Source organism: Giraffa tippelskirchi, chromosome 8 (assembly GCF_054371585.1).
Source record: "Giraffa tippelskirchi isolate mGirTip1 chromosome 8, T2T-mGirTip1v1.2.pri, whole genome shotgun sequence".
NCBI classification, from domain to species: domain Eukaryota; kingdom Metazoa; phylum Chordata; class Mammalia; order Artiodactyla; family Giraffidae; genus Giraffa; species Giraffa tippelskirchi.
Genome location: NC_137282.1, coordinates 74,661,137 through 74,688,910, shown reverse-complemented (window position 1 = coordinate 74,688,910; position 27,774 = coordinate 74,661,137). Strand labels below are relative to the sequence as shown.

Sequence of the window (27,774 nt, the reverse complement as noted above, 5' to 3'; positions counted from 1 at the left end):
ACACAAGTTACCTTGAGGGAAAAATTACTGTACAAGAATATATCTCTATGGCAACAATTTTTAAAGTTCAAAGAAAATTGGAGATTTCCTGGCAAGATACAAATTACCCAAAGTGATCCAATGAAAAGTGCAAATATGAATAAACAAAGGGATTTTAAAGAAAAAGAATTTAGTAAATTATATGCAGAGAAGGCAATGGCACCCCACTCCAGTACTCTTGCCTGGAAAATCCCATGGATGGAGGAGCCTGGTAGGCTACAGTCCATGGGGTTGCTAAGAGTCGGACACGACTGAGCGACTTCACTTTCACTTTTCCCTTTCATGCATTGGAGAAGGAAATGGTAACCCACTCCAGTGTTCTTGCCTGGAGAATCCCAGGGACGGCAGAGCCTGATGGGGTGCCGTCTATGGGGTCGCACAGAGTCGGACACGACTGAAGCGACTTAGCAGCAACTTAGCAGCAGCATGTGGCAAATGACTTTAATAAAATGAACATACCTTGAAGTGAATCAACACATATGCGTATTTTAAAACACACACACTGCAGAATATTTTAATTTTAGATGTGAGGTAATTAAGTCTATCAGTAGACATTTGTTGACATGAATACATGTAAGATATGAATATTGGTGGTATCTGTGCCTTGTGACTCTGTTGTGATGATTGAACGTGATAATTCCTGGAAGGTGTTTGGCACTGACCACCTCTCAGACTGTGCCATTACTACCATTGTTAGGTGAAAAGAACTTTGCTGAAGGTTGATGATAAATGCCCAGGTGTGAAATATACATGCTCTGATTTCAACATTCTCAGTTTACTTGGTAATAACTGGTGGCTCGGATGGTAAAGAATCCACTGTTAATGCAGGAGACCTGGGTTTGATCCCTGGGTTGGGAAGATCGCCTGAAATAAGAAATGGCAACCCACCCCAGTATTCTTGCCTGGAGAATCCCATTAACAGAGGAGCCTGGTGGGCTACAGTCCGTGGGATCACAAAGAGTCGGACACGGCTGAGCCACTAACAAACTTTCAACCTTTGCTTGAATACTAGAAACCATCGAGTCTATGAACTCAGGAGTGAATCCCTGCTGTTTCTGAGGTGCTGCCATGGTACATGTACATAATTTGACCTTCTGACCCCTGCATCATTTTTCAGCCCCATGTGGAGGACATCTGACAGCTTCAAGTGGAGTGATTTTGCCCCCAGGATGGCCAGGGTATTACAAAGATTCCTTAAATTGTGAATGGATAATTGAAGCAAAACCAGGACACTCTATCAAAATCTCTTTTGATAGGTAAGAAAAAACTTTGGTTTACTTAATTTTGACCTGATGACCCATGCGTGCCCAGCATTTTTATTTAAATGGATCTTAAGTCTTTAGACAGATGACAGTTTTTCACCTTTGGTTCCCCTACAGGAGTTCACTTAGAACAGGTGTTTGCTTAGTAAGTTCTGTTCTCTGTTTTGTCCACTAAGCCCACAGTTAAGGCACCTCTGCAGACGTGCTTGAGGGTGTGGTGGCCCCAGATAGCATTCCCAGTGTTCACAGTCACTGGCCCTTGAGTTCAGTTCTGTATTTTGGACCTGAGGGTGGAATGAATTCTGCTTGGTGTTTTATTGCAAATGGAGCCCTTCGTCCCTTAGGGGTTTGCAGAGCACAGAAGAACTCTCTGGCTTTGGGAATGGCTCTAGGAAACTGCAACGTGGTTTGGGCTGCAGAGTTGATAGCAGACTGTGTGCGACAGATTTCTTACCTTTTAATTAGCCATGAGTGGTTCCATCACTGGAGTGCTCTTCTGCTTGGCTGTTGGATAATGCATTTGATAATCTAAAAAAGAAGAAGCATGCTATTTGAATTCCCCATGATAAAATATTGTCCAGATTGTCTCAACCATTGATTTGAAAATTAAGAACCAAAAATGCCATAGAATGGACTCAAATACTTTAAAATCTGAGGAAGCATCTTTGTTTAGTGTTTCATGGTTAATATCTGAGCAAACTGAGCTCTCTCTAGCAATGAGCTTCTTAAGCAGACTGAGTTTAGGGTTCTAGTATTCAGAATATTATAATGTCTCAAGACAGATATACCTTATGACATTATTTTCTACACTAATATCCTAATACTCAATGATAGCATCCGTAAAGGAAAGGTTTTTAGCAGGAATTGTATTATCACTTAGTAACTATTTTTATTTGAAGTTATTATTGGTATTATTATATATCTGATGGGATAATTACAACCCCACTGGGATAATCTCTCAGAAGAAAAGAAAAAAAAATGGTCTATGTATTCATCATATTGGAGAATGGATTCTGGCATATAATCTTAGTCACTGAAAAAAAAATAACTTTATAAATATTAAATAAATTGAATTTAGTCTCATTATAATTTTTTATACTTTCTAGTATTGAGAGGGGAAAAAAGCAGACACACACCCTGATTCCCAGCAGCACATCACATTTAACTCATTTAGTAAAAATGGTGATTTCACATTCTGGCTTGGCACAATTTATTAGTGTTTCATTTTCAGTTGCTGAAAAAAAATACTCATTATTTTTCTCAATCTTGTCTTTTCGATATTATTGGACTGTGGTCTTTGCTAAATTCCAGCATTTCGGATATTTTTAGACACTTGTGATTTTTTTTTTTTTTTACCCTGTACAATGTACAGTGTCTTCTAAAGGCTACTTGTCTGGTGCTTAGGTTATAACTTGAGCTGTGGGCTGGCATCCTAATAAGGGGTGTGTTTATACAAACAGTTTTAAATTCCACACTGAGGGTATTGCTATGCAGTGTGTGCTGGGTTGCCAGATGATGGAAATCATTGACATTTCTCTTTCTGAAGTTGCCCTGTAGATCCTCCAGCTGTTGAGGTGTGCCCTCTATCTGTCCTGGCTGTCTCTCAAGATGAAAGTTGTAAAAATTTCAGGGCAGATACTGCACATGAGATTTATCCCATGCTCATCTAGGCTTCTTGAATGTGAACTCGGATAAACTATGAAGCCATAGACAATTTAGGGAACATTTTTAACAGTAAAATGCAAAGCTGCCCTCTATCCCCACCCCCAAATGCCTGGCCTCTGACCATATTCTGACCTAGCCACACACTACACCAATTGGTTGAATTCCCTTTGTGGAAGATGGAGGGTCAGGGACCATTCTAAGTTAGTTGCGAGAATATATTATTATTGTGCATTTGCACAAAGAAGGGGCTTCCCAAATGGCACTGGTGGTAAAGAACCAGCCTGCCAATGCAGGAGACACCAGAGACATGGACTCCATCCCCGAGTTGGGAAGATCCCCTGGAGGACGGTGAGGAACCCAGTCCAGTATTCTTGCCTGGAGAACCCCAGGGACAGAGGTGCGTGGTGGGCTACAGTCCATAGGGTCGCAAACAGTCACACGGGACGGAGTAACTATACCCACACACCAAGTGTGTGATTTAGTGATAAACAGGGCAGGGTCCTTTGGTTTCATCTTTTTCCATTGCTCTGTGCTGGGAGCCTAAGATGGCTGCTCTGTCCCTTCTTTTTCCTCCCTGCCAGCAGCATGCAGTGCCGACCCCGGGGACCATGGCACAGGCTTCCCCGGAATTCTCTGATCACCAAGTGCATCAGAGGTTCCGGCAGTGAGCTGCTCCCCGGGGGCCATGCCAGACCCTTTGAAAGCGGGTTAGCTCTTTGAGGACGAGACGGGCCAATTTACACAATTATCTCGGTGCCTGGAATGGCACCTCCTCTGTATCAGAGAGCACCCAAGTGGCTGCAACTGTCTATGAGCATAACACCAGACCAGGTTCTCTGGAGGCATAAGTCCTTCTGGGAAGGAAAGTTAGGCACTTCTTGGAAGCTGTTCTAACTTTTTCAAATCATTGAAGGAACATTTGCTTTCTGAAGCCCAGTGTCCTTCCACTGTCATACCAGAGTCAGTGCAGCTTTAGTGCTTTCCAGGTCTACTATATTCTTCTACTTTTCTGTCTATTCATTCTATTATTTTTGAGAGCTTGATATTGAAACTCCAACTGATAATCTTAACTTATAGACTTAATAAAATAATTATATAGTGGAACTATTATATAGGTAACGTTGTTCTGTATTTTCCAAGTCTCCTGTAAATGTGTTATCATACTTTCATAATTAAAAAATAAAAAAATACAAAAAAGAGAGTTAATGCAGCTTTAAAAGGCACAGGATTCTTTATTTCAGGAAAGGTATTTAAAGCAGTGTCATGTTGTTTGATTTACCTCTTTCCTTTAGGAGATCATGTCACTTCAATATGCTCATTTGAAGAAATCTATAATCATGTTATACTGGGGATCATGAAAAAACCGTTTGAAAATGCATCTTGATTGACTTTCACTGATTATTGATTCTCTGTCTGTCTATCTACTGGCTCACAGTATTTGTATTTTAAAGCTGAATGACTCCCCCTGCCCCGTTTGTGTCTGTGATATTACTGGACAGAGTATTCGGTCATGGGGGAGGGCTGTGGGGGGGAACAGAAGTTGGTAGTAGCCTGAGATACCACATGTGCTGGAGTCTGACAGTACATGTGTATCCGGATCTATTTACTTCTCTTGCTGTACGTGGGTTTTCACTCAGTGAGTAAAGACACAGGATGCCTGTAAGTTAGTGCAGCCCTGCATTTCTCTTCTCACTGGACACACTTGCCCGCAGATTCCAAACCGAAGTCAACTACGACACGCTGGAGGTCAGAGACGGGCCGGCCAGCTCATCCCCGCTGATCGGGGAGTACCACGGCACGCAGGCGCCCCAGTTCCTCATCAGCACGGGCAACTTCATGTACCTCCTGTTCAGCACAGACAACAGCAGGTCCAGCGTGGGATTCCTCATTCGCTACGAGAGTAAGTGGTCCCCATGCCAGGGCCCTGCCCTGTTGCCCGGTGGAACTCGGCGCATGCGGTCTCACTGAGTCACGTGGCAGGAGACTGGCTGGGTCCCTGGTCCGCCTGCTTCTGTCCACTCTGCCCTGCCCAATCCTCAGGACTTTTTCTGTGAAGGACAGAGCACCCTGGTGGTTCTTAATTCACAACTCAAAAAGAAGACACAGTGATTTATTACAACATAAGATAATAAAATCATTAAACCAATGAACTATGTTCATTTACCGCACAATGTAATAAAATAATAAATTTCTACTATTAGAAAATATACCTATTGGCCAAAGGAGCTACACGACATATCACTAAAATTATGCATCCTAAGCAATACTTTTTGCTAGAAAAATGGTTAGGGCAGTCCTGGTACTTATTTGTGATTATGTATATGCTCGTTTCACCAGGTAGAGAGTGTGGAACTAAGAGAGAAGGAATTAAGAAGGAACTAAGAGAGAAGAGAGAGAAAGCCTGGCTGAAATGTCACTAAATGACAAAGAGCTGCTATCAGTAATATCAACTACTCTTAAAAACATTTAAGAACAATGATTAGAAATATTTAAACATGATTGCTAAAATATCATAATGCAGTGTGTTTTGTAAAGTAACCCCAGTTTCCTTCCTCTTGTGTGGTTTCCATCTATCCATCCAAGTTTGGCTCTTAGCTTTAGCTTCGCACATCAGGAGATCATGGGACTATATGATTTGGTAGTAATATCTGTGTGTGTCCTTCTGAAGTGGAGTGGAGTGGGACTGAGCCTGGGGATGTTTTTCTGATGCTAGTCAACACTTCCCTTCTCTGAAGAGCTTCACTTCCAGAATAGGATGCAAAAGATGGATGGGAGCAGGTCAGTATGGAATCCAGTGCAGGAATACATTCTTTCTTTCTTTCTATTTTTTTAATTTTTGGAAGCTTTCCTAAAATACACTAAATGAAGTTTTAATGTGTAAAAGCACAGGTAATTTTATAAATGTATGAAAGAGCCATATCTCACTTGCTGAATTTTTAATCTTTTTTTCTTTTCTTGCCTTCCTTTCCTGACATCATACACTGCTACTCGTGTTAATCTTGCCCAATCTGCACTCCAAAGAAAAGTGATGAAAAGGACATGAAAAACTAATGAAATGCAAAAGGTTCTCCTTCTTAAAATGTACTTCAAGTTTAAAAAAAAAAACGTAAATTTGATATAAGTGCTATATATATGAAGCATATCTAATAATTACTAAATGAAGCTTTAATGTGTAAAAACGCATGTAATTTTATAAATGTATGAAAGGGCCATACCTCACTTGCTGAATTTTTAATCTTTTTTTCTCTTATTGCCTTCCTTTCCAGACATCACCCACTGCTACTCATGTTAATCTTGCCCAAACCCTTTCTAACAGCTAAAATTAATAACTTGTGTACATTTCTCTGTTTGACAGGCTTATCTATATAATTATATGCAAACATATATATGCAAATACACATATAAGGATATATGTACTTTTTGACTAAATATAGAATTATATTTTATTCATATTCTGATAATAAGTAATTGTTAGAGATTGAAAGAATAATTTTATATTTAATTCAAATTATTATATATGCTTCATGTATATATAGAATTTATATCAAAGTTGTACTTTTTTAAAACATGAAGTATATTTTAAGAAGGAGAAACTTTTGCATTTCATTAGTTTTTAATGTCCTTTTAAGTCATCACTTTTCTTTGGAGTGAAGATGAATATACATTACAGTCATCTGAATTTGTGCAACTCCTCAGCATTGAACTGATCCAATTAGAGGGCAGACAGAATGGAAACCACAATTACAGAAAACTAACCAACCTATCACTTGGATCACAGCCTCATCTAACTCATGGCCATGCAGGGCCACCCAAGACAGACAGGTCATGATGGAGAGTTCTGACAAAACATGGTCCACTGGAGAAGGGAATGGCAAACCACTTCAGTATTTTTGCCTTGAGAACCCCATGAACAGTATGAAAATGCAAAAAGATATGACACTGAAAGATGAACTTCCCAGGTCAGTAGGTGCCCAATATGCTACTGGAGAAGAGCAGAGAAAAAGATCCAGAAAGAAACAACAGGCTGAGCCAAAGTGAAAACAAGGCCCAGGTGTGGATGTGACAGGTGATGGAAGTAAAGTCCGATGCTGTAAAGAACAATGTTGCATAGCAACCAGGAATGTTAGGTCTATGAATCGAGGCAAATTGGAAGTGGTCAAACAGGAGATGGCAAGAGTGAATGTCGACATTCTAGAAATCAGTGAACTAAGATGGACTGATATAGGCGAATTTAATTCAGGTGACCATTATATCTACTACTGTGGGCAAGAATCCCTTAGAAGAAATTGAGCAGCCATCATAGTCAAAAAAAGAGTCTGAGATTCAGTACTTAGGTGCAATCTCAAAAACAACAGAATGATTTCTGTTCGTTTCCAAGGCAAACCATTCAATATCACAGTAATCCAAGTCTATGGCCCGATCAGTAGTGCTGAAGAAGCTGAAGTTGAACGGTTCCAAGACGACCTACAAGGCCTTCTAGAACTAACACACACACACACACACACACACACACACACACACACACACACACACACAAAGATGTCCTTTTCATCTTAGGGGACTGGAATGCAAAAGTAGGAAGTCAAGAGTTACCTGGAGTAACAGGCAATTTTGGTCCTGGAGTACAAAATTTGGCAGAACGAAGGCTAACAGAGTTTTGACAAAAGAAGGCACTGATCATAGCAAATTCCCTCTTCCAAGAATACGAGAAAAGACTCTACACATGAACATCACCAGATGGTCAATACCAAAATTGGATTGATTATATTCTTTGCAGCTGAAGATGGAGAAGCTCTGTACAGTTAGCAAAAACAAGACCAGGAGCTGACTGTGGCTCAGATCATGAACACCTTATTGCAAAATTCAGGCTTAAGTTGAAGAAAGTAGGGAAAACCACTAGTCCATTCAGGTATGCCCCACATCAAAGCCCTTACAATTATACAGTGGAAGTGATGAATAGATTCAGGGGATTAGATCTGTGGATGGAGGCTTGTAACATTGTACAAGAGGCAGTGATCAAAATCATTCCTAAGATGAAGAAATGCAAAAAGGCAAAATGGTTGTCTTAAGAGGCAAAACAAATAACTGAGAAAAGAAGAGAAGTGAAAGGCAAAGGAGAAAAGGAAATATCTACCGATTTGAATGCAGAGTTCCAAAGAATATCAAGGAGAGGTCAGAAAGCCTTCCTAAGTTATCAGTGCAAAAAAGATAAAGGGAAATGATAGAAAGGGAAAGATTAGAGATATCTTCAAGAAAATTAGAGATACCGAGGAAACATTTCATGCTAAGATGGACTCAATAAAGGACAGAAATGGTATGGACCTAATGGAAGCAGAAGATATTAAGAAGAGGTGAAAATAATGCACAGAACTATACAAAAAAAATCTTCATGACCCAGATAACCACGATGGTGTAATCAGTCACCTAGAGCCAGACATCCTGGAATGCAAAGTCAACTGGGCCTTAGGAAGCATCACTACAAACAGAAGTGAAGCTATGCACACAGAGTGAAAGTGTGTGAAAGAGAAAGTGCATGGGTGTAGAAGGTGGAAGTCTGTGATTGTAGAAAGTGAAAGTGTGATTGTAGAAAGTGAAGCTGTGCACGCAGAGTGAAAGTGTGTGAAAGTGAAAGTGCATGGGTGTAGAAGGTGGGAATCTGTGGTTGTAGAAAGTGAAAGTGTGTGTGTGCGTGTGTGTGTGGGGAAAGTGAAGCTGTGCACGCAGAGTGAAAGTGTATAAAAGTGAAAGTGCATGGGTGTAGAAGGTGGGAGTCTGGGATTGTAGAAAGTGAAAGTGAAAGTGTGTGGAAAGTGAAGCTGTGCACGTGGAGTGAAAATGTGTGAAAGTGAAAGTGTGTGGGTGTAGAGGTGGGAATCTGTGATTGTAGAAAGTGAAAGTGTGTGTGTGGGGTGAAGCTGTGCGCGCAGAGTGAAAGTGTGTGAAAGTGAAAGTGTGTGAAAGTGAAAGTGTGTGGGTGTAGAAGGTGGGAGTCTATGGTTGTAGAAAGTGAAAGTGTGTGTGTGCACGCACGTGTGTGTGTGTGTGGAAAGTGAAGTTGTGCACGCAGAGTGAAAGTGTATAAAAGTGAAAGTGTGTGGGTGTAGAAGGTGGGAGTCTGTGATTGTAGAAAGTGAAAGTGAAAGTGTGTGGAAAGTGAAGCTATGCACGCGGAGTGAAAGTGTGTGAAAGTGAAAGTGCGTGGGTGTAGAAGGTGGGAGTCTGATTGTGGACAGTGAAAGTGTGTGGAAAGTGAAGCTGTGCGCATGGAGTGAAAGTGTGTAAAAGTGAAAGTGCGTGGGTGTAGAAGGTGGGGGTCAGTGATTGTAGAAAGTGGAAGAGTGAGTGTGTGTGTGTGTGTGTGTGTGTGTGTGTGTGTGTGTGTGTGGAAAGTGAAGCTGTGCACACAGAGTGAAAGTGAAAGTGCATGGGTGCAGAAGGTGGGAGTCTGTGATTGTAGAAAGTGAAAGTGTGTGCGGAAAGTGAAGCTGTGCGCGCGGAGTGAAAATGTGTGAAAGTGAAAGTGCGTGGGTGTAGAGGTGGGCGTCTGTGATTGTAGAAAGTGAAAGTATGTTGCGGAAAGCGTATGTGTCTGCACAGAAAGTGAATGTTGTGTATAAATGAATGTGTGTGTGTAGAAATAAGTGTGTGTGTTGTTGAAAGTGAATATGTGTAGATAGTGAATGTGTAGAATGTGTATGTCTCTGTGTGTGTAGAATGTTTGTGAGTATAGAATGTTAATTGTGTGTGTGTAATGTGAATATGTGTGTGGAGAAAGTGAAAGTGTGCATAAAGCTAGTATATAGAAAGTGAAAATGTGTGTAGAAAGTGAAAGTGTGTGGGTAGTGAATGTGTGTGGCAAGTGGAATTGTGTGTTGAAAGGGAATGTGTGTGTAGGAAGTGAATGTTTCTGTGTAGAAACTGATTGTGTGTGTTTAGAAATGAATGTGTATGTGTGTGTGGAAAGTGAAAGTGTGTGTAGTAAGTTAAAGTGTAGGAGTGTGGAAAGTGAAAGTTTGTCTGTATAAAGTGTGAAGAAAGAAAATATGTAGAAAGTGAAAGTTTTTAGAAAGTGAATGTGTGTTTGTAGAAAGTGAATGTGTGTGTTCTGTGTAGAAAGTGATTGTGTGTAGATAGTGAATGTGTGTGTGTTAAAACTGTATGTCTGTGTGAGTGTAGAACGAGAATGTTTGTGCATGTAGAATGTAACATGTCTGTAGAAAGTGAATGTGTTTATAGAAAGTGAAAGTGCCTGCGTAAAAATGTGTGTATCTAGAATGTGAATGTGTGTGTAGAAAGTGGATGTGTGTTTGGAATGGGAATCTATGTGGAGAAAGTAAAAGTGTGTAGAAAAAGAAACTATAGAAAGTGAAAGGGTGTCGACAGTGAAACTAAGTGTAGAAAGTGCATGTGTGAGTTGAGTGAATGTGTGTAGGTACTGAATGTGTGTGTGTAGAAAGTGTGTGTGTGTGTGTGTGTGTGGCTGTAGAAAGAGAAAGTTTGTGAATGTAGAATGTAAAATATGTGTGTATGGAAAGTGAGTGTGTGGATGTAGAAAGTAAAAGTGTGTGTAGAAAGTGAGTGTGGCTGTGTAGAAAGTAAAATGTGTGTGTACAGAAACTGAAAGTATATGTGTGTAGAAATGAATGTGCATGTGTGTGTAGAAGGTGAATGTGTGTGTAGAATGAATGAGTGTGTACAGAAAGTAAAAGTATGTGTGAGAGTTGAAAGTGAGAGTGTACGTAGAAAGTGAACAAGTGTGTCGTGTGTAGATATTGAAAGTGTATAGATAGTGAGTGTGTGTATAGACAGTCTATGTGTGGATGTAAAGTGAGAATGTTTGTATAATGTAAAATGTGTGTGGAAAGTGAAAGTATGTGTAGAAAGTGAAAGTGTGTCTGAATAGAGTGAAAGTGTGTGAGTGTGGGGAGTGAAAGTATGTGTGTAGAAAGCGATTGTGTTTCTGTAGAAAGTGAACATGTGTGTAAAAAGTGAATATGTGTCTGTGTCAGAAGTGAAGGTGTGTGAGTGTAAAATGTAAACATATGTGAGTTTAGAAAGTGCATTGTGTGTTGGAAGTAAAAATGTGTAGAGAGTAAAAATGTATTTGTGTAGAAAGTGAAAGTGTATTTGTGTAGAGTGAAAGTGTATATCTAGAAAGTGAAAGTGTGTGAGTATGCAAAGTGAAAGTGTGTGTAGAAAGTGGTTTGTGTTTGTGTGGAGTGTGAACACATGTATAGGAAATGAAACAGTATGTGTGTAAGAAGTGAAAAAGTATGTAGAAAATGACTATGTGCAGAAAGTACATGTGTGTGCATAGAAAGTGAAAGCTTAGGAGTGTCTAATGTGAAAGTGTATGTAGAAAGTGAATTGTTGCAGAAAGTGAAACTGTATGTGTGGAAAGTGAATATTATCTGTGTGTAGGAAGAGGATGTGTGTGTTATGTGAATGTGTGTTTAAAATGTGAATAAATGTATAGAAAGTGAAAGTGTGCAGAAAGTGAAAGTGTGTTTGTGTGGAAAGTGAAAGTGTGTGTGGAGAATGAAAATGTGAGTGTGTAGGGTGAAAGTGTGTGTAAAAGCGAAGGTGTGTGCATGTAGAAAGTGAACGTGTGTGTGTAGAAACTGAATGTATATGTGTATAGAAATGAATGTGTATGTGTGTGCAGCAGGGGAATGTGTGTGTAGAGTCAATGTGAGTATGTAGAAAGTGAATGTGTGTGTTGTGTCTTGAAAGTGAATGTGTGTAAATAGTGAATATGTATGTGTAGAATATCTATGTGTGTGTTTAGAAAATTTATGCCTGTGCTGGTGTGGAATGAGAATATTTGTCAGTGTATTAATGTGAAATGTATGTGTTGAAAGTGAATGAATCTGTAGAAAGTGAAAGTGTGTCTGTAGAAATTAAAAATGTGTGGAAAGTGAAAGTGTGTGAGTGTGGAAAATGAGAGTGTGGGTGTAGAAAGTGAATGTGTTTGCATAGAAAGTGAATGTACAGAAAGGGACTATGTGTCTGTGTAAGAAGTGAATGTGTAAAAAGTGAACATGTGTGGGTTTAAAATGTGCATGTATGTGTAGAAAGTGAAAATGTTTAGAAAGTGTGTTTGTGTAGAAGGTGTGTGTAGAAAGTGAAAGTATGTTCATGTGGAAAGTGTGTGTAGAAAGAGAGTTGTGTTTGTGTAGAAAGTGAATGTGTGTAGAAAGTGAAAGTGTATTTGTGTAGAAAGTGAGTTGTGTTTGTATGGAAAGTGAATGTGTGTGTAGAAACTGAAAGTGTGTGTTGAAAGTGAGCGGGTGCATGTGTAGAAAGTGTGTGCGTTTGTAGAAGGTGAATGTGTGCATGAAGAAAATGAATGTGTGTGTATAGAAGGTGAATGTGTGTTTGTCAGTAGAAAGTGTATCGTGTGTGTGTGTAGAAAATATGTGTGTATAGAATGTGAATGTTTGTGGGTGGAAATTTAATGTGTGTCTTTAGAAAGTATAACTGCATTACTGTAGAAAATGAAAGATCGTGTGGAGAAAGCGAGTGTGTGTGTAGGAAGTAGATGTGTGTAGAAAGTGAGTGTGTGTGTGTGTGTGTGTGTGTGTGTAGAAATGAATGTTTATGTGTGTGGTGAATGTGAATGTGACTGTAGAAAGTGAAAGTGTGTTAGAAAGTGAATGTTTGTGTGGAAAGTGAAGGTATGTATCTGTGTAGAAAGTGAATGTATGTGTGTATAGCATGTGATTGTGTGTGTATAGGTTAGTTTGAGGATTTTAGTTAGAATGACCAATTTTTTTAAAATTTTGTTGCAATTTTTATTTATGTAACTTTAAAATTTTTATTCACTCATATTTATCCACTTGCTTTTATGTAAGTTCCATTGCCTTTATTTTATTTTTTAAATTAATTAATTTATTTTAATTGGAGGCTAATTACTTTACAATATTGTAGTGGTTTTTGCCATACATTGACATGAATCAGCCACGGGTGTACTGAATCACCCACAGGATGGGTGTCCCCATCCTGAACCCCCCTCCCACCTCCCTCCCCATCCCATCCCTCTGGGCCATCCCAGTGCACCAGCCCTGAGCACTCTGTTTCATGCATGTGATCTATTTCACATATGATGATATACATGTTACAATGCTATTTTCTCAGATCATCCCACCCTCGCCTTCTCCCACAGAGAACGACTAATTTTTAAGAAAAAAAAAAATCTTGGGAATAATGATGCTATATTTTTTTCACTTCTTTTTCTTGTTATTGTTTCACTTACTTTCCCCTTGGAGCACTTCACTGTGCCAGTCCTTTCTGCTGTCTGTTAACCAGAGAGGTGAAGAGCACAGACTTACAAAGCACAACGTTTGTTCATCCTGCCCATTCTGAAACCAGATGCAAGTTCTAGGGGGTTCCTGTAATGACCCTCAGGGTTTGGTAATTCAGCAGAAGGTCTCACTGAAAGTGCTCTCCCTGCTTGTGTTTCTGCGCCTATTGGATCACATGGCGGTGCTTTAAGGAAACCGCATCACTAATTTATCTAAGAAACTCACTCCTTAGTGGCAACTCGTGTATTTGACTGAACAAGGGAGGGTTATACTCATCATAAGATGTGTCACTCAAACTTTGGTAAAATATACATGATGATCAGAAACATCCCAAGTATCATTTTAGGAGGGTAAATAATCTGAATACTGGTAATAATTTAAGAGTTTTCATGAATACTTCAAGTCATAATTGCAATGTTTTGAATCTTACTGAGAGAGTTATAGCAACAGCAAGTCTTTTTTTAATAATTTTACTTATTTATTTATCTTTGACCCTGCTGGGTCTTCACTGCTGCTCAGGCTTTCTCTAGTTGCGGCAAGCGGGGGCTTCTCTCTAGCTGCAGTGTGCAGGCTTCCCGTTGTGGTGGCTTCTCTTATTGCAGAGCACAGGTTGCACAGCACTGAGGCTTCAACTGTTGTGGCTCCTGGGCTCAAGAGCTTGGGCTCAGTAGTTGCGGCCACGGGCCTGGCTGTCCCACAGCACGTGGAATCTTCCCAGATCAGGGTTTGAACCCATGTCTCCTGCACTGCAGGTAGATTCTTTACCACTGAACCACCAGGGAAGTCCACACGTCTATTTTTTTCTTAATCCCTTTGAGTTCCTAAACATTGCAATGATATTCTCTTCCCTTACTCCCTTTTTTCGCATCCTTTAAAATGTATTATTCTAAAAATAAAGAGGAATGTCAGAGACAGAGAAAAGAAACTCTTGAAATGATGTGATCATCATTACTTGACTTTATATAGCACTTTATGTTTTAACATCTTTTAGCATAGGCTAATTTTATAGCCATCTTGAAAGTGGCTGACTTAAGTGCAAATTTGAAAAAGTAAAGTTTGGATTTGTGGAACGCAATTTTAGAAAATCAACCTCAGTGCAATTTTAATTTGCCTGATGTGTGTATGAGCTTGGGGGAATGTATGCAAATATATGAAAGTTGAAGTATGATTGCCAAAATTACTGATATATCAAATATAAAAAGGAGGAGAGATAAGAGCTAGACAGGAAACAGACTTAGACTTTGTTTAGTACAGTTGATTGGTTTTCAAATGAACAGAAATTCAGGGAGGTCAGCAAATTATTCAAGATTTCACTCCCTAGCTACTACCTGGTTATTAATGTAACAGCATACACCCTTATGGCAGAAAGCAAAGAATAACTAAATAGCCTCTTGAACAAAGTGAAAGAGGAGAGTGAAAAAGTTGGCTTAAAGCTCAACATTCAGAAAACTAAGATCATGTCATCTGGTCCCATCACTTCATGGGAAATAAATGGGGAAACAGTGGAAACACTGTCAGACTTTATTTTTTTGGGCTCCAAAATCACTGCTGATGGTGATTGCAGCCATGAAATTAAAGATGCTTACTCCTTAGAAGGAAAGTTATCTAAAGGAGATCAGTCCTGGATGTTCATTGGAAGGACTGATGCTGAAGTTGAAACTCCAATACTTTGGCCACCTGATGCGAAGAGCTGACTCATTGGAAAAGACCCTAATGCTGGGAAGGATTGGGGGCAGGAGGAGAAGGGGACGACAGAGGATGAGATGGTTGGATGGCATCACCGACTCAATGGACATGAGTTTGGGTAAACTCTGGGAGTTGGTGATGGACAGGGAGGCCTGGCGTGCTGCGATTCATGGGGTCGCAGGGAGTTGGACACGACTGAGCAGCTGAACTGAACTGAACTGAACTGAACTGATACACCTATCTACAGAAAAAGCAAATATTTGAAAATGTATTTGTCTTCACATGAATGGGTTACTGGATTCACTTCCATAATTTGCCAGGTCTGATCATGTCTAGGAATATTTTGTATGTATTATGGCACAGATACTGACTTGTTTTCTATAACCCAGGAAGGTCCCCATATGATGATTTTCCCTGTGTGTCCAGGTGTGACTCTGGAGTCTGACTCCTGCCTTGATCCTGGGATCCCCGTGAACGGGCATCGGCACGGCAGTCACTTTGGCATCCGGTCCACAGTGACCTTCAGCTGCGACCCGGGCTACACTCTGAGTGATGACGAGCCCCTCGTCTGTGAGCAGAACCACCAGTGGAACCACGCGTTGCCCAGCTGTGATGGTAGGTGGAGTGCAAAGGAGCAGCAAACCAGGAAGACGTGCACAGAAATTATTTAAACAGTTTGGGTGGTGAGCATTTTATGCGATGGTTTAGGAGGTGACTGCAACACGACTTCTGTTTAAAAGCTCTTAGACCTTAAAACATGACTGTTCAGTGCTTGCAGTTTACCTAGAATCTTCCCTATGAGGTAGAGCTTCTATTGATAGAATGAATTTTCCCACAGCAAGCACATTGTATAAGATCAAGCCCACAGATCAGTAGATGAATGTGACCAGCGACCCAGGAGCCCTGCCTCATCCCAGTCACTGCCCTCACAAAGGCTACAGTCCCCTTGACCCAAAAGGTTCTATGTAGAGGAAATCATACGGGAGGTTTCTGTGCTATCTCTAGCTTCTTTCACTCAGTCATACACTGTGGCATCCAGGGCATGTCATTTAACTACACCTCCTTCATTCTTGTCATCTCTTTCCCTGTATAAATGCACCACCATCGTTTATTCCAAATGTATGAACATTTGAGTTATTCTGAGCACCTTTTCCTGCTTGTTTGGCTAAGAGTACACCCTCTTCCATGAATGATTTGTTTCCTTCCTCCTATTTATATTGGGTCACATACCTTTTTCTTATGGAATAATAAGACTTGCTTATGTATTTGGGGACCTCTCCTCCGTTGAATCCATGTACTGTGACCACTTTCTCTCGCTCTGTCTCCGTCTTCCTCTTCTTGGTCTTTTTTATTTATTTATTTTTTATTTTTTGAAGAATAGTATGTTTTCATTTGAAAATAATCTACTTGTTCAATGCATTCATTTGTGATTGGGGCTTTACAGATAGTGTTTAAGAAGGCTTACTACCCTCAAGTCATAAAGATATTTTGTTGTTTTCTTTTGAAAACCTTTAAAATTTTAACAGCTTTATTGAGGTATAATTAAAATACTATAAACTGCCTGTCTAATGTGAAAATTTTACTATGTTCTGAGATACCTATACATGTGTGAAACCATCACCATGATTAAGGATATGTTCATCACCCTGAAAGCAAATGCTAGTTTTTTTTTTTAATGTCAAATATATACTTTAAACTCATCTAATATTTTTGTAAGATGTGATGTAGTGTCTAGATCCATTTATTGATAAGATTGTACTGTCTCTTCCTTGATGCCTGCTCTGTTCTGTCACACAAGTGACTATATACACATGAGTCATTGCCTTTGTCCTTTTGTTTATCCATCTGTTGTTCATTCACTGAGTCATGTCTGTCTCTTTGAGACCCCATGGACTGTAGCATGTCAGGCTTCCCTGTCCTTCACTATGTTTCGGAATTTACTCAAACTCATGTTCATTGAATCAGTGATGCCATCCAACCATCTTGTCCTCTGTTGCCCCCTTCTCCTCTTGCCTCCAGTCTCTCCCAGCATCAGGGTCTTTCCCAATAAGTTGGCTCTTTGCATCAGATCACCAAAGTATTGGAGCTTTGGCTTCAGCATCAGTCCTTCCAGTAAATATTCAGAGTTGATTTCATTTAGGATTGACTGGTTTGATCTCCTTGCTGTCCAAGGGACTCTCAAGAGTCTTCTCCAGCACTATAGTTTGTAAACATCGATTCTTTAGCACTTAGCCTTCTTATGGTCCCAATTTCAACATCCATACATGACTACTGGAAAAACAATAGCTTTCACTATAAGGAACTTTGTAGGCAAACTGATGACTCTGTTTTATGATGCACTATCTAGGTTTGTCATAGCTTTTCTTCCAAGGAACTTTAATTTCCTGGCTGCAGTCACCATCTGCAGTGATTTTGTAGCCCAAGAAAATAAAATTTGCCTTTTTTCCATTTTTTCTCCATTTATTTGCCATGAAGTGGTGGGGCCAGATGCCGTGATCTTAGTTTCATAAATGTTGAGGTTTAAGCCAGCTTTTTCACTCTCCTCTTCCACCTTCATCAAGAGGCTCTTTAGTTCCTCTTCAGTTTCTGCCGTTAGGGTGGTATCATCTGCATGTCTAAGATTGTTGGTCTTTCTCCTGGCAATGTTGATTTAAGCTTGTGATTCATCCAGCCCAGCATTTTGCATGGTGAACTTTGCATATAAGTTATATAAGCAGGGTAACAATATGCAGCCTTGATATACTTCTTTCCCAATTTTGAAACAGTCTTTTTTTCCATGTCTAAATGTTGCTTATTTTTGAATTTATTTATTTTTAACTGAAGGTTAATTGCTTTACAGAATTTTGTTGTTTTCTGTCAAACATCAACAAGAATCAGGCATAGGAACACCCATGTACCCTCTCTCCCAAAACTCCCTCCCACCTCCTTCCCCATCCTACCTTTGTAGATTTTTACAGAGGCTCTTTTTGTGTTCCCTGAGTCATACAGCAAATTCCCATTGGCTATCTATTTTACACATGGTAAAGTAAGTTTCCATGTTACTCTCTCCATACATCTCACCCTCTCTCTCCTCCCCTTCCCATTTCCATAGGTCTTTTCTCTGTCTGTTTCTCCATTGCTGTCTGGCAAATAAATTCATTAGTACCATCTTTTTAGATTCCATATATATGCATCAGTATACCATATTTTTATTTCTCTCTCTGACTTACTTCACTCTGTATAATAGGCTCTAGTTTCATCTACCTCATTAGAACTGACTCAAATGTGTTCCTTTTATGGCTGAGTAATATTCCATTGTACATATGAACCAGAGATTTTTTGAGGAATCTCCATACCGTCTTCCATTGTAGTTGTATCAATTTACATTCTCACAAGCAATGCAAGAGGATTCCCTTTTCTCCACACCTTCTCCAGCATTTATTTTTTGTAGACTTTTTCATGATGACCATTCCGACTGGTGTGAGGTGGTATCTTAGTGCAGTTTTGATTTGCATTTCTCTAATAATGAGCAATGTTGAGCATCTTTTCATGTGTTTGTTAGCCATCTGTATGTCTTCTTTGGAGAAATGTCTGTTTAGGGCTTTATCCCACTTTTTGGTTGGGTTGTTTGTTTTTCTGGTACTGAGTTGCATGAGCTGCTTGTATATTTTGGAAATTGATTTTTATCAGTTGTTTCCTATGTTATTATTTTCTCCCATTCCGAGGGTTGTCTTTTCACCTTATTTGTAGTTTCCTCTGCTGTGCAAAAGCTTTTAAGTTTAATCAGGTCCCACTTGTTTATTTTTGCTTTTATTTCCATTACTATAAGAGGTGAATCATACAGGATCTTGCTTTGATTTACATCATCAAGTGTTCTGCCTATGTTTTTCTCTAAGAATTTTAGTTTCTGGTCTTGTATTTAGGCCTTCAATCCATTTTGAGTTTATCTTTGTGTATGGCATTAGGAAATGTTCTGATTTCATTCTTTTACACATAGGTGTGTAGTTTTCCCAGCACCACTTATTGAAGAGCATACAGGTTTCTCAGAGGACAGATACGTTGGTTTGGGATTCCCATCATTTTAAGAATTTTCCACAGTTTGTTGTGATACACAGTCAAAGGCTTTAAGCACAGTCAATGAAGCAGTTTATCCATTAAGAAATTTTACTTTTTAATTCTTGGAAAACCTTATAAAGAAATCTAGAGAAAATAAATGAAAAACATTGACATTTCACTATATACAAATTAAAAGTTCCATTAATTATTTTTTTATTTTTTAAATTAACTTATTTGTTTTAATTGGAGGCTAATTACTTTATAATATTGTAGTGTTTTTTCCCCATACATTGACATGAATCAGCCATGGGTGTACATGTGTCCCCATCCTGAACCCCCCTCCCACCTCCCTCCCCATCCCATCTCCCAGGGATGTCCCAGTGCACCGGCTTTGAGTGTCCTGTTTCATGCATCAAAAAGTTCCATTAAAATTTTTAAAAGAAAATGGTCAGATTAGATAAAATAATTGTACTGTCTGTGTAATATGATTCTAAATGACTTTGTCCAATAAACAAATGAAGGAAAATAAACAACACAAATAAACTAATAGATCTTTGAGGAAAACAAACACATTGACGACTCCCAGAAGTGCACAAAGGCCAATAAATGGTGTAAAATAGGCCCATTTTGACCAGGAATCAGGAAAATGCAAGTAAAATGCAGTAATTTGCCTCCCTTGTTGGATTTGCAGTGGAAAGTTCATATTATTTGGATTCATTGTGGGATTAGGAATCTGCATGTTCATTCTGCATTATTACTGGGAAATGTAAATAATGTAGTTTCTTGAGAGAAAAAAAAGCAACTCATAGTGCAATGTGTATCATGTGTGTGAGCACACACATGTAAGTGACTACAGGTACCCTCACAGTGTATGCACAGGAAATGACTGGAAATAGACAACCTAAAATTATATCTACAATTACATATTTATAATCTAAAATTATACATATATATATAATATAAATATATACATAATTGTATATATTTATAATCTAAAATTATAACTGCAAGGAACATTTCTTCCCTTTTTGGGGTGTTAGTAGACTATCAGGGAGGGTGAAGAGAGACATTTGTAGCTCTTCATTTTACGGTTTTATTTGAATTTTTGTTGCCATGTTTTATTTTTGTATTAGAACTCTAATGATAAAAAAGTAAATAAGGATGCTAACTACTGTACTAATTAAAAATTTGTAAAACTTGAGGATGACTTAAGTACTGTACCAAAATGTTCCCTCCTTATTTGGAGTCTTTACTAACAACCCTAAGTACAATAAGGGCCTAACCCTTAAAAGACTTCTATGTTATTAACACATAACTGAATATCAATCAATATATTTTATTATATCACTTAATCCAAAATTTGTAAGTTAATCACATGAATAATTTTATTGAAATGTTTACATGATATATAAATTCATGGCTCTATTGAATGTCATCGTGCAGCTTTAATGATTTTATGGGAGAGAGCTAAAAATGGAATTTAGAAATGAAACTTATACAAGCTGCTCTCTTTTGTACACTTGCTTTTGAGGTAGGTCGGTTGAGCATCTACTCCAGTGGGGCTTCTCGAGTTGTTTCAACTGTAGATTTCCCAGTGAGAGCTGGAGAGACCGATAGCATGAAGTCCCCTGATCATGATTCCACCGCTGGGTGGTGGTGGAGGATGGTGCTAGTCCAACACAGAAGACAGGCCAGTCATCAGCTCCGCTATTTAATAGATTCTTGATCTGGTAAAGAAAACTGATATATAAATAGGAGGGATTTATCCTGACCCACTTGAGACCTGTCATTTTTATTTTGAATGGACTCTTATCAAAAGAGAATGCACATGTTATTGTTGACTTGATGTTGTCTATTTGCTTTGTTTAAATGTTTTAGCATCTATCCAAGACTATTTTCTGCTTCTATCCAGTCATCCTCATCCTGCAAGACCAGGTTGCACTCCACCTTCACCAGAATTCTTCTGCATTTGCTCCAGGTCACTAGCACTACTAGCTTTTCTGACATCCATTTTTCCCATATACAGTTCTAAAAGTCTCTTTAACATTTATAATCCAGTCAATGAAATGATATATATTCTTAGTCCCACAGATTGTGTGGCTTATAATCTACAGAAGTTATCTTTCACAATTCTGGATGATGACTCTCTTTGAGATCAGGGTGCTACCAGCATGGCTGAGTTCTTATGGGGCCCTATACTGGGTTGTAGACAGCCGTCTGCCCACTGAGTCATCTCACGGTGGAAAGGATGAGGGAGCACTCTGGGGCCTCTTTTATCAGGGTTCCGATCCCAGTAATGAGACCTCAGCCCTCGTGGGGCTTCTCTGGTGGCTCATTGGTAAAGAGTCTGCCTGCCAGTGCAGGAGATGTGGATTTGATTCCTGGGTCGAGAAGATCCCCTGGAGAAGAAAATGGCAGCCCACTCTAGTATTCTTGCATGGAAATCCCACGGGCAGAGAAGCCTGGCGGGCTACAGTCTATGAGGTCACAAAGATTCAGACACAGCTGAGCAACTAAATCACCACCAACAGCAGCCCTCATGACTGATCGTATCAGAGGCCCCACCCCTGATACCATCACATCAGACCTTAGGATCTCAACATGAATTTTAGGGATGCAAACATTCAGACTATAGTGTTTACGTATTCACATTTAATCATTTAATACAGTCTCTCCTAGGAAGTAGCAATTGAAGAAGAACTAATCTAAAATAGAACCTTGGGATGAGATTCTAGAGCTAAGTTGAATTTTTCAAAATCTAATACGCAAAGAGAAGTTCTAGGCAGAGGAAATGAGCAAGCTCAACTGAGTTGATCAGCATGGAACTTTCTGCAAATTCCTGGAGTTTCAGTGAAGGAAAGTGAATGGAAAATGAGTGGAATGACCAGAAGGAAGCTATCTAGAAATGGCATGGGCATACACTGGAAAGGGCCTTGTGTGCTTTGCAGATATCTGAGATGCTATATTTTTGTTTTCCATAGGAAATGATCAGGTGCATTAGACTTGTGCATTTTATCTATTATTGTCTCCCAATTTAAATTTATGTAAATTTTGAGTTTAAACTTTCTAAAGAGATTGGTAATGTAAACTATTTGCTTATGCTTCCTTGTGACCTGTCTTAGATAATAATACATTTATGATGAAAGGTGATTAATAAATCTGCACACTGCGGGAGATTTTAGAGTTTGATATGAGAGTTTTAGTCTGTCATGGTTGACTGTTTTCATTTAACCTTAAGAATTATTTTTGTTGCCTTTGCAAGTCATAAGCCATCTCTTAAACCCTGTGGGTTTTTATTGTGACAAATGATACATCAGTAGGATATTTACACTTTCAAAAATTTACAGCTCTCAGAAAGGAAAGGAGAAATCAGAATTAATTATAATATTCCATATCACCATGAAAAAAGGTAAATTCCGTCACTATCTCTCACATCATATTAATAACATTGTTGCATTTCTTTTTTTTTTTCTATTGATGCTTTAGATACTCAGATTTTGAAGAAGCAAAGGGAACATTGCAATAAATTGACACCCTTTTATTTGGTGAAAAACAAATGCTAAGAAATCTTTGGAAAAGTTTCTACATTAAATAAATATTTTTGTAAACTCTTTGTTCTTTCCACAAGCATTTATTGAACAACCACTGATTTTACAGCACATATTCAGCAAGTTCATAATCTATTAGAATATAGAGAAGAAAGACATGTTTAATCATCCAATGAAGTAAATGCTCTGTTAGACACAGGACAAATGGTTGAGAATACAGAAATAAAAGAACTTGAAATCTTGAAAGGCTTGGATGACAGCTTTCATGATGCATCTTTAATAATGGGGTTGAGAGGAAAGAAAAGACTGAAAGTGAAGAAACAGGGAGAATCATGCATAAAGTCATAAACAGCCGGCAGGGACTGAAGGAGAGAGATTTGTTTGCTGAGGGTGGAAGCTGATCAAAAGTAGTTCAAGGGCCTCTCAGGCTGGTCCTGTGGGCGTGACCCTGATTCCATGGGTGAGAGATTTGAGACCACGTGTGCCCTGTTCTTCGAGGTGAAAGCCAGGACAAGGGCAGGGCCACCTCAACTGAACAGTTCTTGTTTATCCACGACTTTTTTCTTTTTTAAGTCACGATGTTCTGAAAGGATCTCCATATAAATGAATGAATGAACAAAAACAATTTCTGTAGGGCATGGGGAGTCCATAAATAATGGGAAATGAAAAGTAACCCCATTAAGTTTTTTGCTTTAAATAGAACTTTATTAACAGTTTAAAGCAACAACAACAAAAAAGAGGAAATAATAGAAAAAGTAAAGAAACAAATCAGCCAGTATACTGCATGCTTTCACGTGCTAATCTCCTCAAGGAAGAAGCAACAGTTAGGAGGCAGGAGGTCAAGTGGACACAAACAAGCTGAAACACACCAGTTACAGAACTTTCCAGAGGTGAGAGGTGAAGACGCAGGCAGTGAGAGGAGAGTAGGGGCCCAAAGGTTTCATTCTGAGATGCTTAGCAAGCAGTTGCTAGTCCAGCTGTGGTTTGAGAAAGAAGTGAAGTTTGTTTTTTTTTTTTTTTTTGGAATGTGGTTGCTTTACAGTGTTCTGTAAGTTTCTGCTGTACAGCAACGTGATTCAGCTATAGGTACACATCTATCGCCTCTGTTTGGGATTTCCTTCCCATTCTGGTCACCAGAGAGCACTGAGTAGAGTTCCCTGCGCTATGCGGTAGGTTGTCGCTCCTTGTCTATTTTACACATAGTATCAGTGGTGTATGGGGCTGGTGGCTCAGTGGAAAGGAATCCGCCTGCCACTGCAGGAGATGTGGGTTCAGTCCCTGGGTCGAGAAGATCTCCTGGAGAAGGAAACCACAACCCAGGAAATCCCATGGACAGAGGAGCCTGGTGGGCTACAGTCCACGGGGTCACCAAAGAGCCGGACGCTTGGCGGAGCATGCATACAGTAGTGTGTATCAGCGTTTAAACTGTGAATGTGAAAGCTGTGAGGTTACACGTTAGAGCTGGTGCCGTGGAAATAAGTGGTATCTGCCAGGGAGCGAGTAGAATCTGTCACCTTTGCTCCCTCCGCCTTTTCTGCTGTTACCTCGCATGCGGAAAATGACCAGCGCCTGTGATACAGTCTACATGCCTCAACTCGTGCCTTCCTCCAATCTAGATGGAGTAGACATTTTAAAACAAAATTATTGAAGGCAGCTTTCTGGTTCTTTGAAACAACGGCTGACTTGTTTGCAAGCTTGAATTTCCTGGAAGACCTTGTGCATGGTTTGAGAAGATGAGGGAGAATGTGGGAATGACAGAAGCTGATAACTGCAGAATCTGTAAGGGGAGGGTTTTACTTAAAAGACCAGCAGGAACCCAATGGCCTTGCAGTAGATTGGCAGCTCCTGGCCTGTCCCCGAGCAAACTGTTAGCCCTGGGTGGACTCTGACTGTCTGCCTTGCCTCCATCCTTCCTTCACTTACTCGGTGTTCATCGTCGTGGCCGCGTGTCCATCACTTGCCCCACTGTACTCTCATCACCTGCCACTGAGAACCAGTTACGATTCTTGTTCTCAGAATAATCATGCTTGGCTTTCTTTTTATTAATTTATCTGCTTTGCCCACCTGAAAGTAAACTTTGGAAAAACAGGGACTTGTCTTATTCATAGGAACACCCCAGGTTTTAGTCTTTTTATCTACATCTGCATTCACAGTGTTGATGATCTCATCTTTCTACCCCTTGGTCAGACCTCTCTCATGGGATCCAGACTTGCATATCCAATTACAGCTCCAGCCATTCTGCATGGATATCTAATAAGCATCGCACTTGTGTGTCCAAAACTGAACTGGTTTACTTTCAAAACCCGGTTCTCCCCCAGTCCATTTTTCCCACTCAGCCTTAGAACCTTATGATCATCCCACAATCTCCCTTTTCCTTCATGGCACACACATCCATTGACAAGGAAATCCTTTTGGCTCTATCTGCAAAACATGGGGGTTCTGACCACTTTCCGCCACGTCTCTGCTGATGTTCTGTCCAGGGTCTTACCTGTTTTGCTTTCTGCCACCCAAGCCCCTCCTCACATAGTAGCCCAGTGCCCAAACTGAAAGCCAAGTGGCCCCAAGTCATCCTCTTTGTGGGGCCCTTGGGTGACCCTTCATCACACTCAGAGATGGGCCATGGCCTGGAAGGGATCTGACCCCAAAAACCCAGGGCCCAGGACTCTCTCCCTTCTCTCCCCACCCTCCCTGCCAGATTGCCTTCCACCCCAGCAGACTTTTATTTTCTTGGGCTCCAAAATCACTGTGGAGGGTGACTGTAGCCATGAAATTAAAAGATGATTGTTCCTTGGAAGAAAAACTGTGATAAATCTAGACAGCATATTAAAAAGCATAGACATCGCTTTGCCAACAAATATCTGTATAGTTAAAGTTATGGTTTTTCCAGTAGTCATGTATGGATGTGAGAGTTGGACCCTAAAGAAGGCTGATCATTGAAGAATTGATGCTTTCAAATTGTGGTGCCAGAGAAGACTCTTGAGAGTCCCTTTGGACAGAAAGGAGATTCAACCAGTCAATCCTAAAGGAAATCAACCCTGAAGATTCCGTGGAAGGACTGATGCTGAAGCTTCAATCCTTTGGCCACCTGATGTGAAGAGCTGACTCACTGGAAAAGACCCTGATGCTGGGAAAGATTGAGGGCAGGAGGAGAAGGGGGTGACAGAGGATGAGATGGTTGGATGGCATCACCGACAATGGACATGAGTTTGAGTAAACTCCAGGAGACAGTGGAGGACAGGGAAGCTTTGCGTGCTGCGCTCCATGGGGTCACAGGGAGCCGGGCACGACTTAGTGGCTGAACAACCATCAGCAGCCCACTCCCCACCCTAGCAGCCCACTCTCGCTCTGGCCTTCGTCCTGGTCGTTTTGTCTTCCTATAAGTTCTTCCCCAGATCACCAAGTGCTTCCTTCTTCTGTCTCAAGTCTTTCTTCACAGGCCACCTCCTCAGTCAGGCCCCCTCCCCCGCCACCCCGTTTACTCTGCCTCCAGCCTGTTCTTCTTTCTTCCTGCATTTTCTTCGCTGGGATGTGTCATCTTCCAGCACTGTATATAATCAATCGTTCATATTATATCCTCTCTTCTTCAGCTGGAATGTGCATTCTGCCAGAGCAGAGATTTTTGTCTATTTTGCTCATAAATGGCAGGAGCTTGGTAACTAATTTTTGAATAAATTAATGTTAAATGCTATGTTAATGTTACCTTTTTCATAATAAAGTGTCATTGTAACTTTAAGATGCGAAAACTTTAGCCTGTTAAAATATTCTAGAACTCTTCTTGAAAATTTCTCTTTTGCTGGCTTTTACCTAGCTCTCAGTTTGCATATTCAAAGAAATTATCTGTTTCCTCAAAATAACATGCTGAGTGAGCTTGATGAGAAATATCACTTTTTCTACAAACGAGCTCATTCTTTTCTGAGTGTTATTTATGGAGCAGCTTTTATGACACGTGATTCAGGATCTTCATGTGACAGTGGACCCTTGAACAGCATGGGGGTCAAGGGTCCAGAGGACCTGGAGACTGACTCGGGGCTGAACCTGGCCCCATGCCCTTCCCCTCAGCTTCCCTGAGCCAGTTTGATCTGCTTTGATTCCTTGTTGGTTCAGCTCTTCCATTCTCAGGAAACCTCGATAGGACTTAACATAGGAAAGAAAAGAAAAACATCCGCTCTTCAATTGTTTGCAAAATTAAGTTATATAAAGTGCATGCAAATTTTGAATTACTGATATCTTACTCTTTTTTTCTTTTTATTGTTTTTTGATTTTATAATTAATTATAAAATTTTAAAAAATTATAATTTTTAAATTTTATAATGTTGCGTTGGTTCCTGCCACACAACAACATAAATCAGCCATAATTATACATACACCCTGTTCCTCCCTAGCCTCCCCTCCCCCATCGCATCTCGCCAGGTTATCACAGAGGTTATCAGATGGGGCTCCCTGTGCGACACAGCAACTTCTCACCTGGTGTAAGATGGCTATCTTACACCTGAGAGTGTATTTATGCTGACGCTACTTTCTCCAGTCATCCCACTCTCTCCCTCCCCACTGTGCCCACAAGTCCATTCTCTACGTCTGCATCTCCATTCCTTCCCTAAAAATAGGTTGATCAATGCCATTTTTCTGGATTCCATATCAGTTCAGTTCAGTTGCTCAGTCGTGTCCGAGTATTTGCGACCCCATGAATCGCAGCACGCCAGGCCTCCCTGTCCATCACCAACTCCCAGAGTTTACCCAAACCCATGTCCATCGAGTCGGTGATGCCATCCAACTATCTCATCCTCTGTCGTCCCCTTCTCCTCCTACCCCCAATCCTTCCCAGCATTAGGGTCTTTTCCGATGAATCAACTCTTCACGTGAGGTGGCCAAAGTATTGGAGTTTCAGCTTCAACATCAGTCCTTCTAAAGAACACCTAGGACTGATCTCCTTTAGGATGAACTGTTTGGATCTCCTTGTAGTCCAAGGGACTCTCAAGAGTCTTCTCCAACACCACAGTTCAAAAGCATCAATTCTGCGGTGCTCAGCTTTCTTCACAGTCCAACTCTCATATCCATACATGACCACTGGAAAAACCATAGCCTTGACTAGATGGACCTTTGCTGGCAAAGTAATGTCTCTGCTCTTAAATATGCTATCTAGGTTGGTCTTAACCTTCCTTCCAAGGAGTAAGCATCTTTTAATTTCATGGCTGCAATCGCCATCAGCAGTGACTTTGGAGCCCAAAAAAATAAAGT

At 40.1% G+C, this 27,774-nt stretch overlaps 1 protein-coding gene across 1 annotated transcript in view; it reads left to right on the top strand.

Moving 5' to 3' along the window:
- The window catches only part of CSMD1 (CUB and Sushi multiple domains 1), a 1,578,457-nt gene that overhangs the window by 1,195,443 nt on the left and 355,240 nt on the right, over positions 1 to 27,774 (top strand). The window contains exons 15-17 of the mRNA XM_081517452.1: positions 1,157 to 1,295; positions 4,679 to 4,866; positions 15,383 to 15,571. Coding sequence (XP_081373578.1) covers positions 1,157 to 1,295; positions 4,679 to 4,866; positions 15,383 to 15,571 — 516 coding nt within the window. The remainder of the gene's footprint in view (positions 1 to 1,156; positions 1,296 to 4,678; positions 4,867 to 15,382; positions 15,572 to 27,774) is intronic.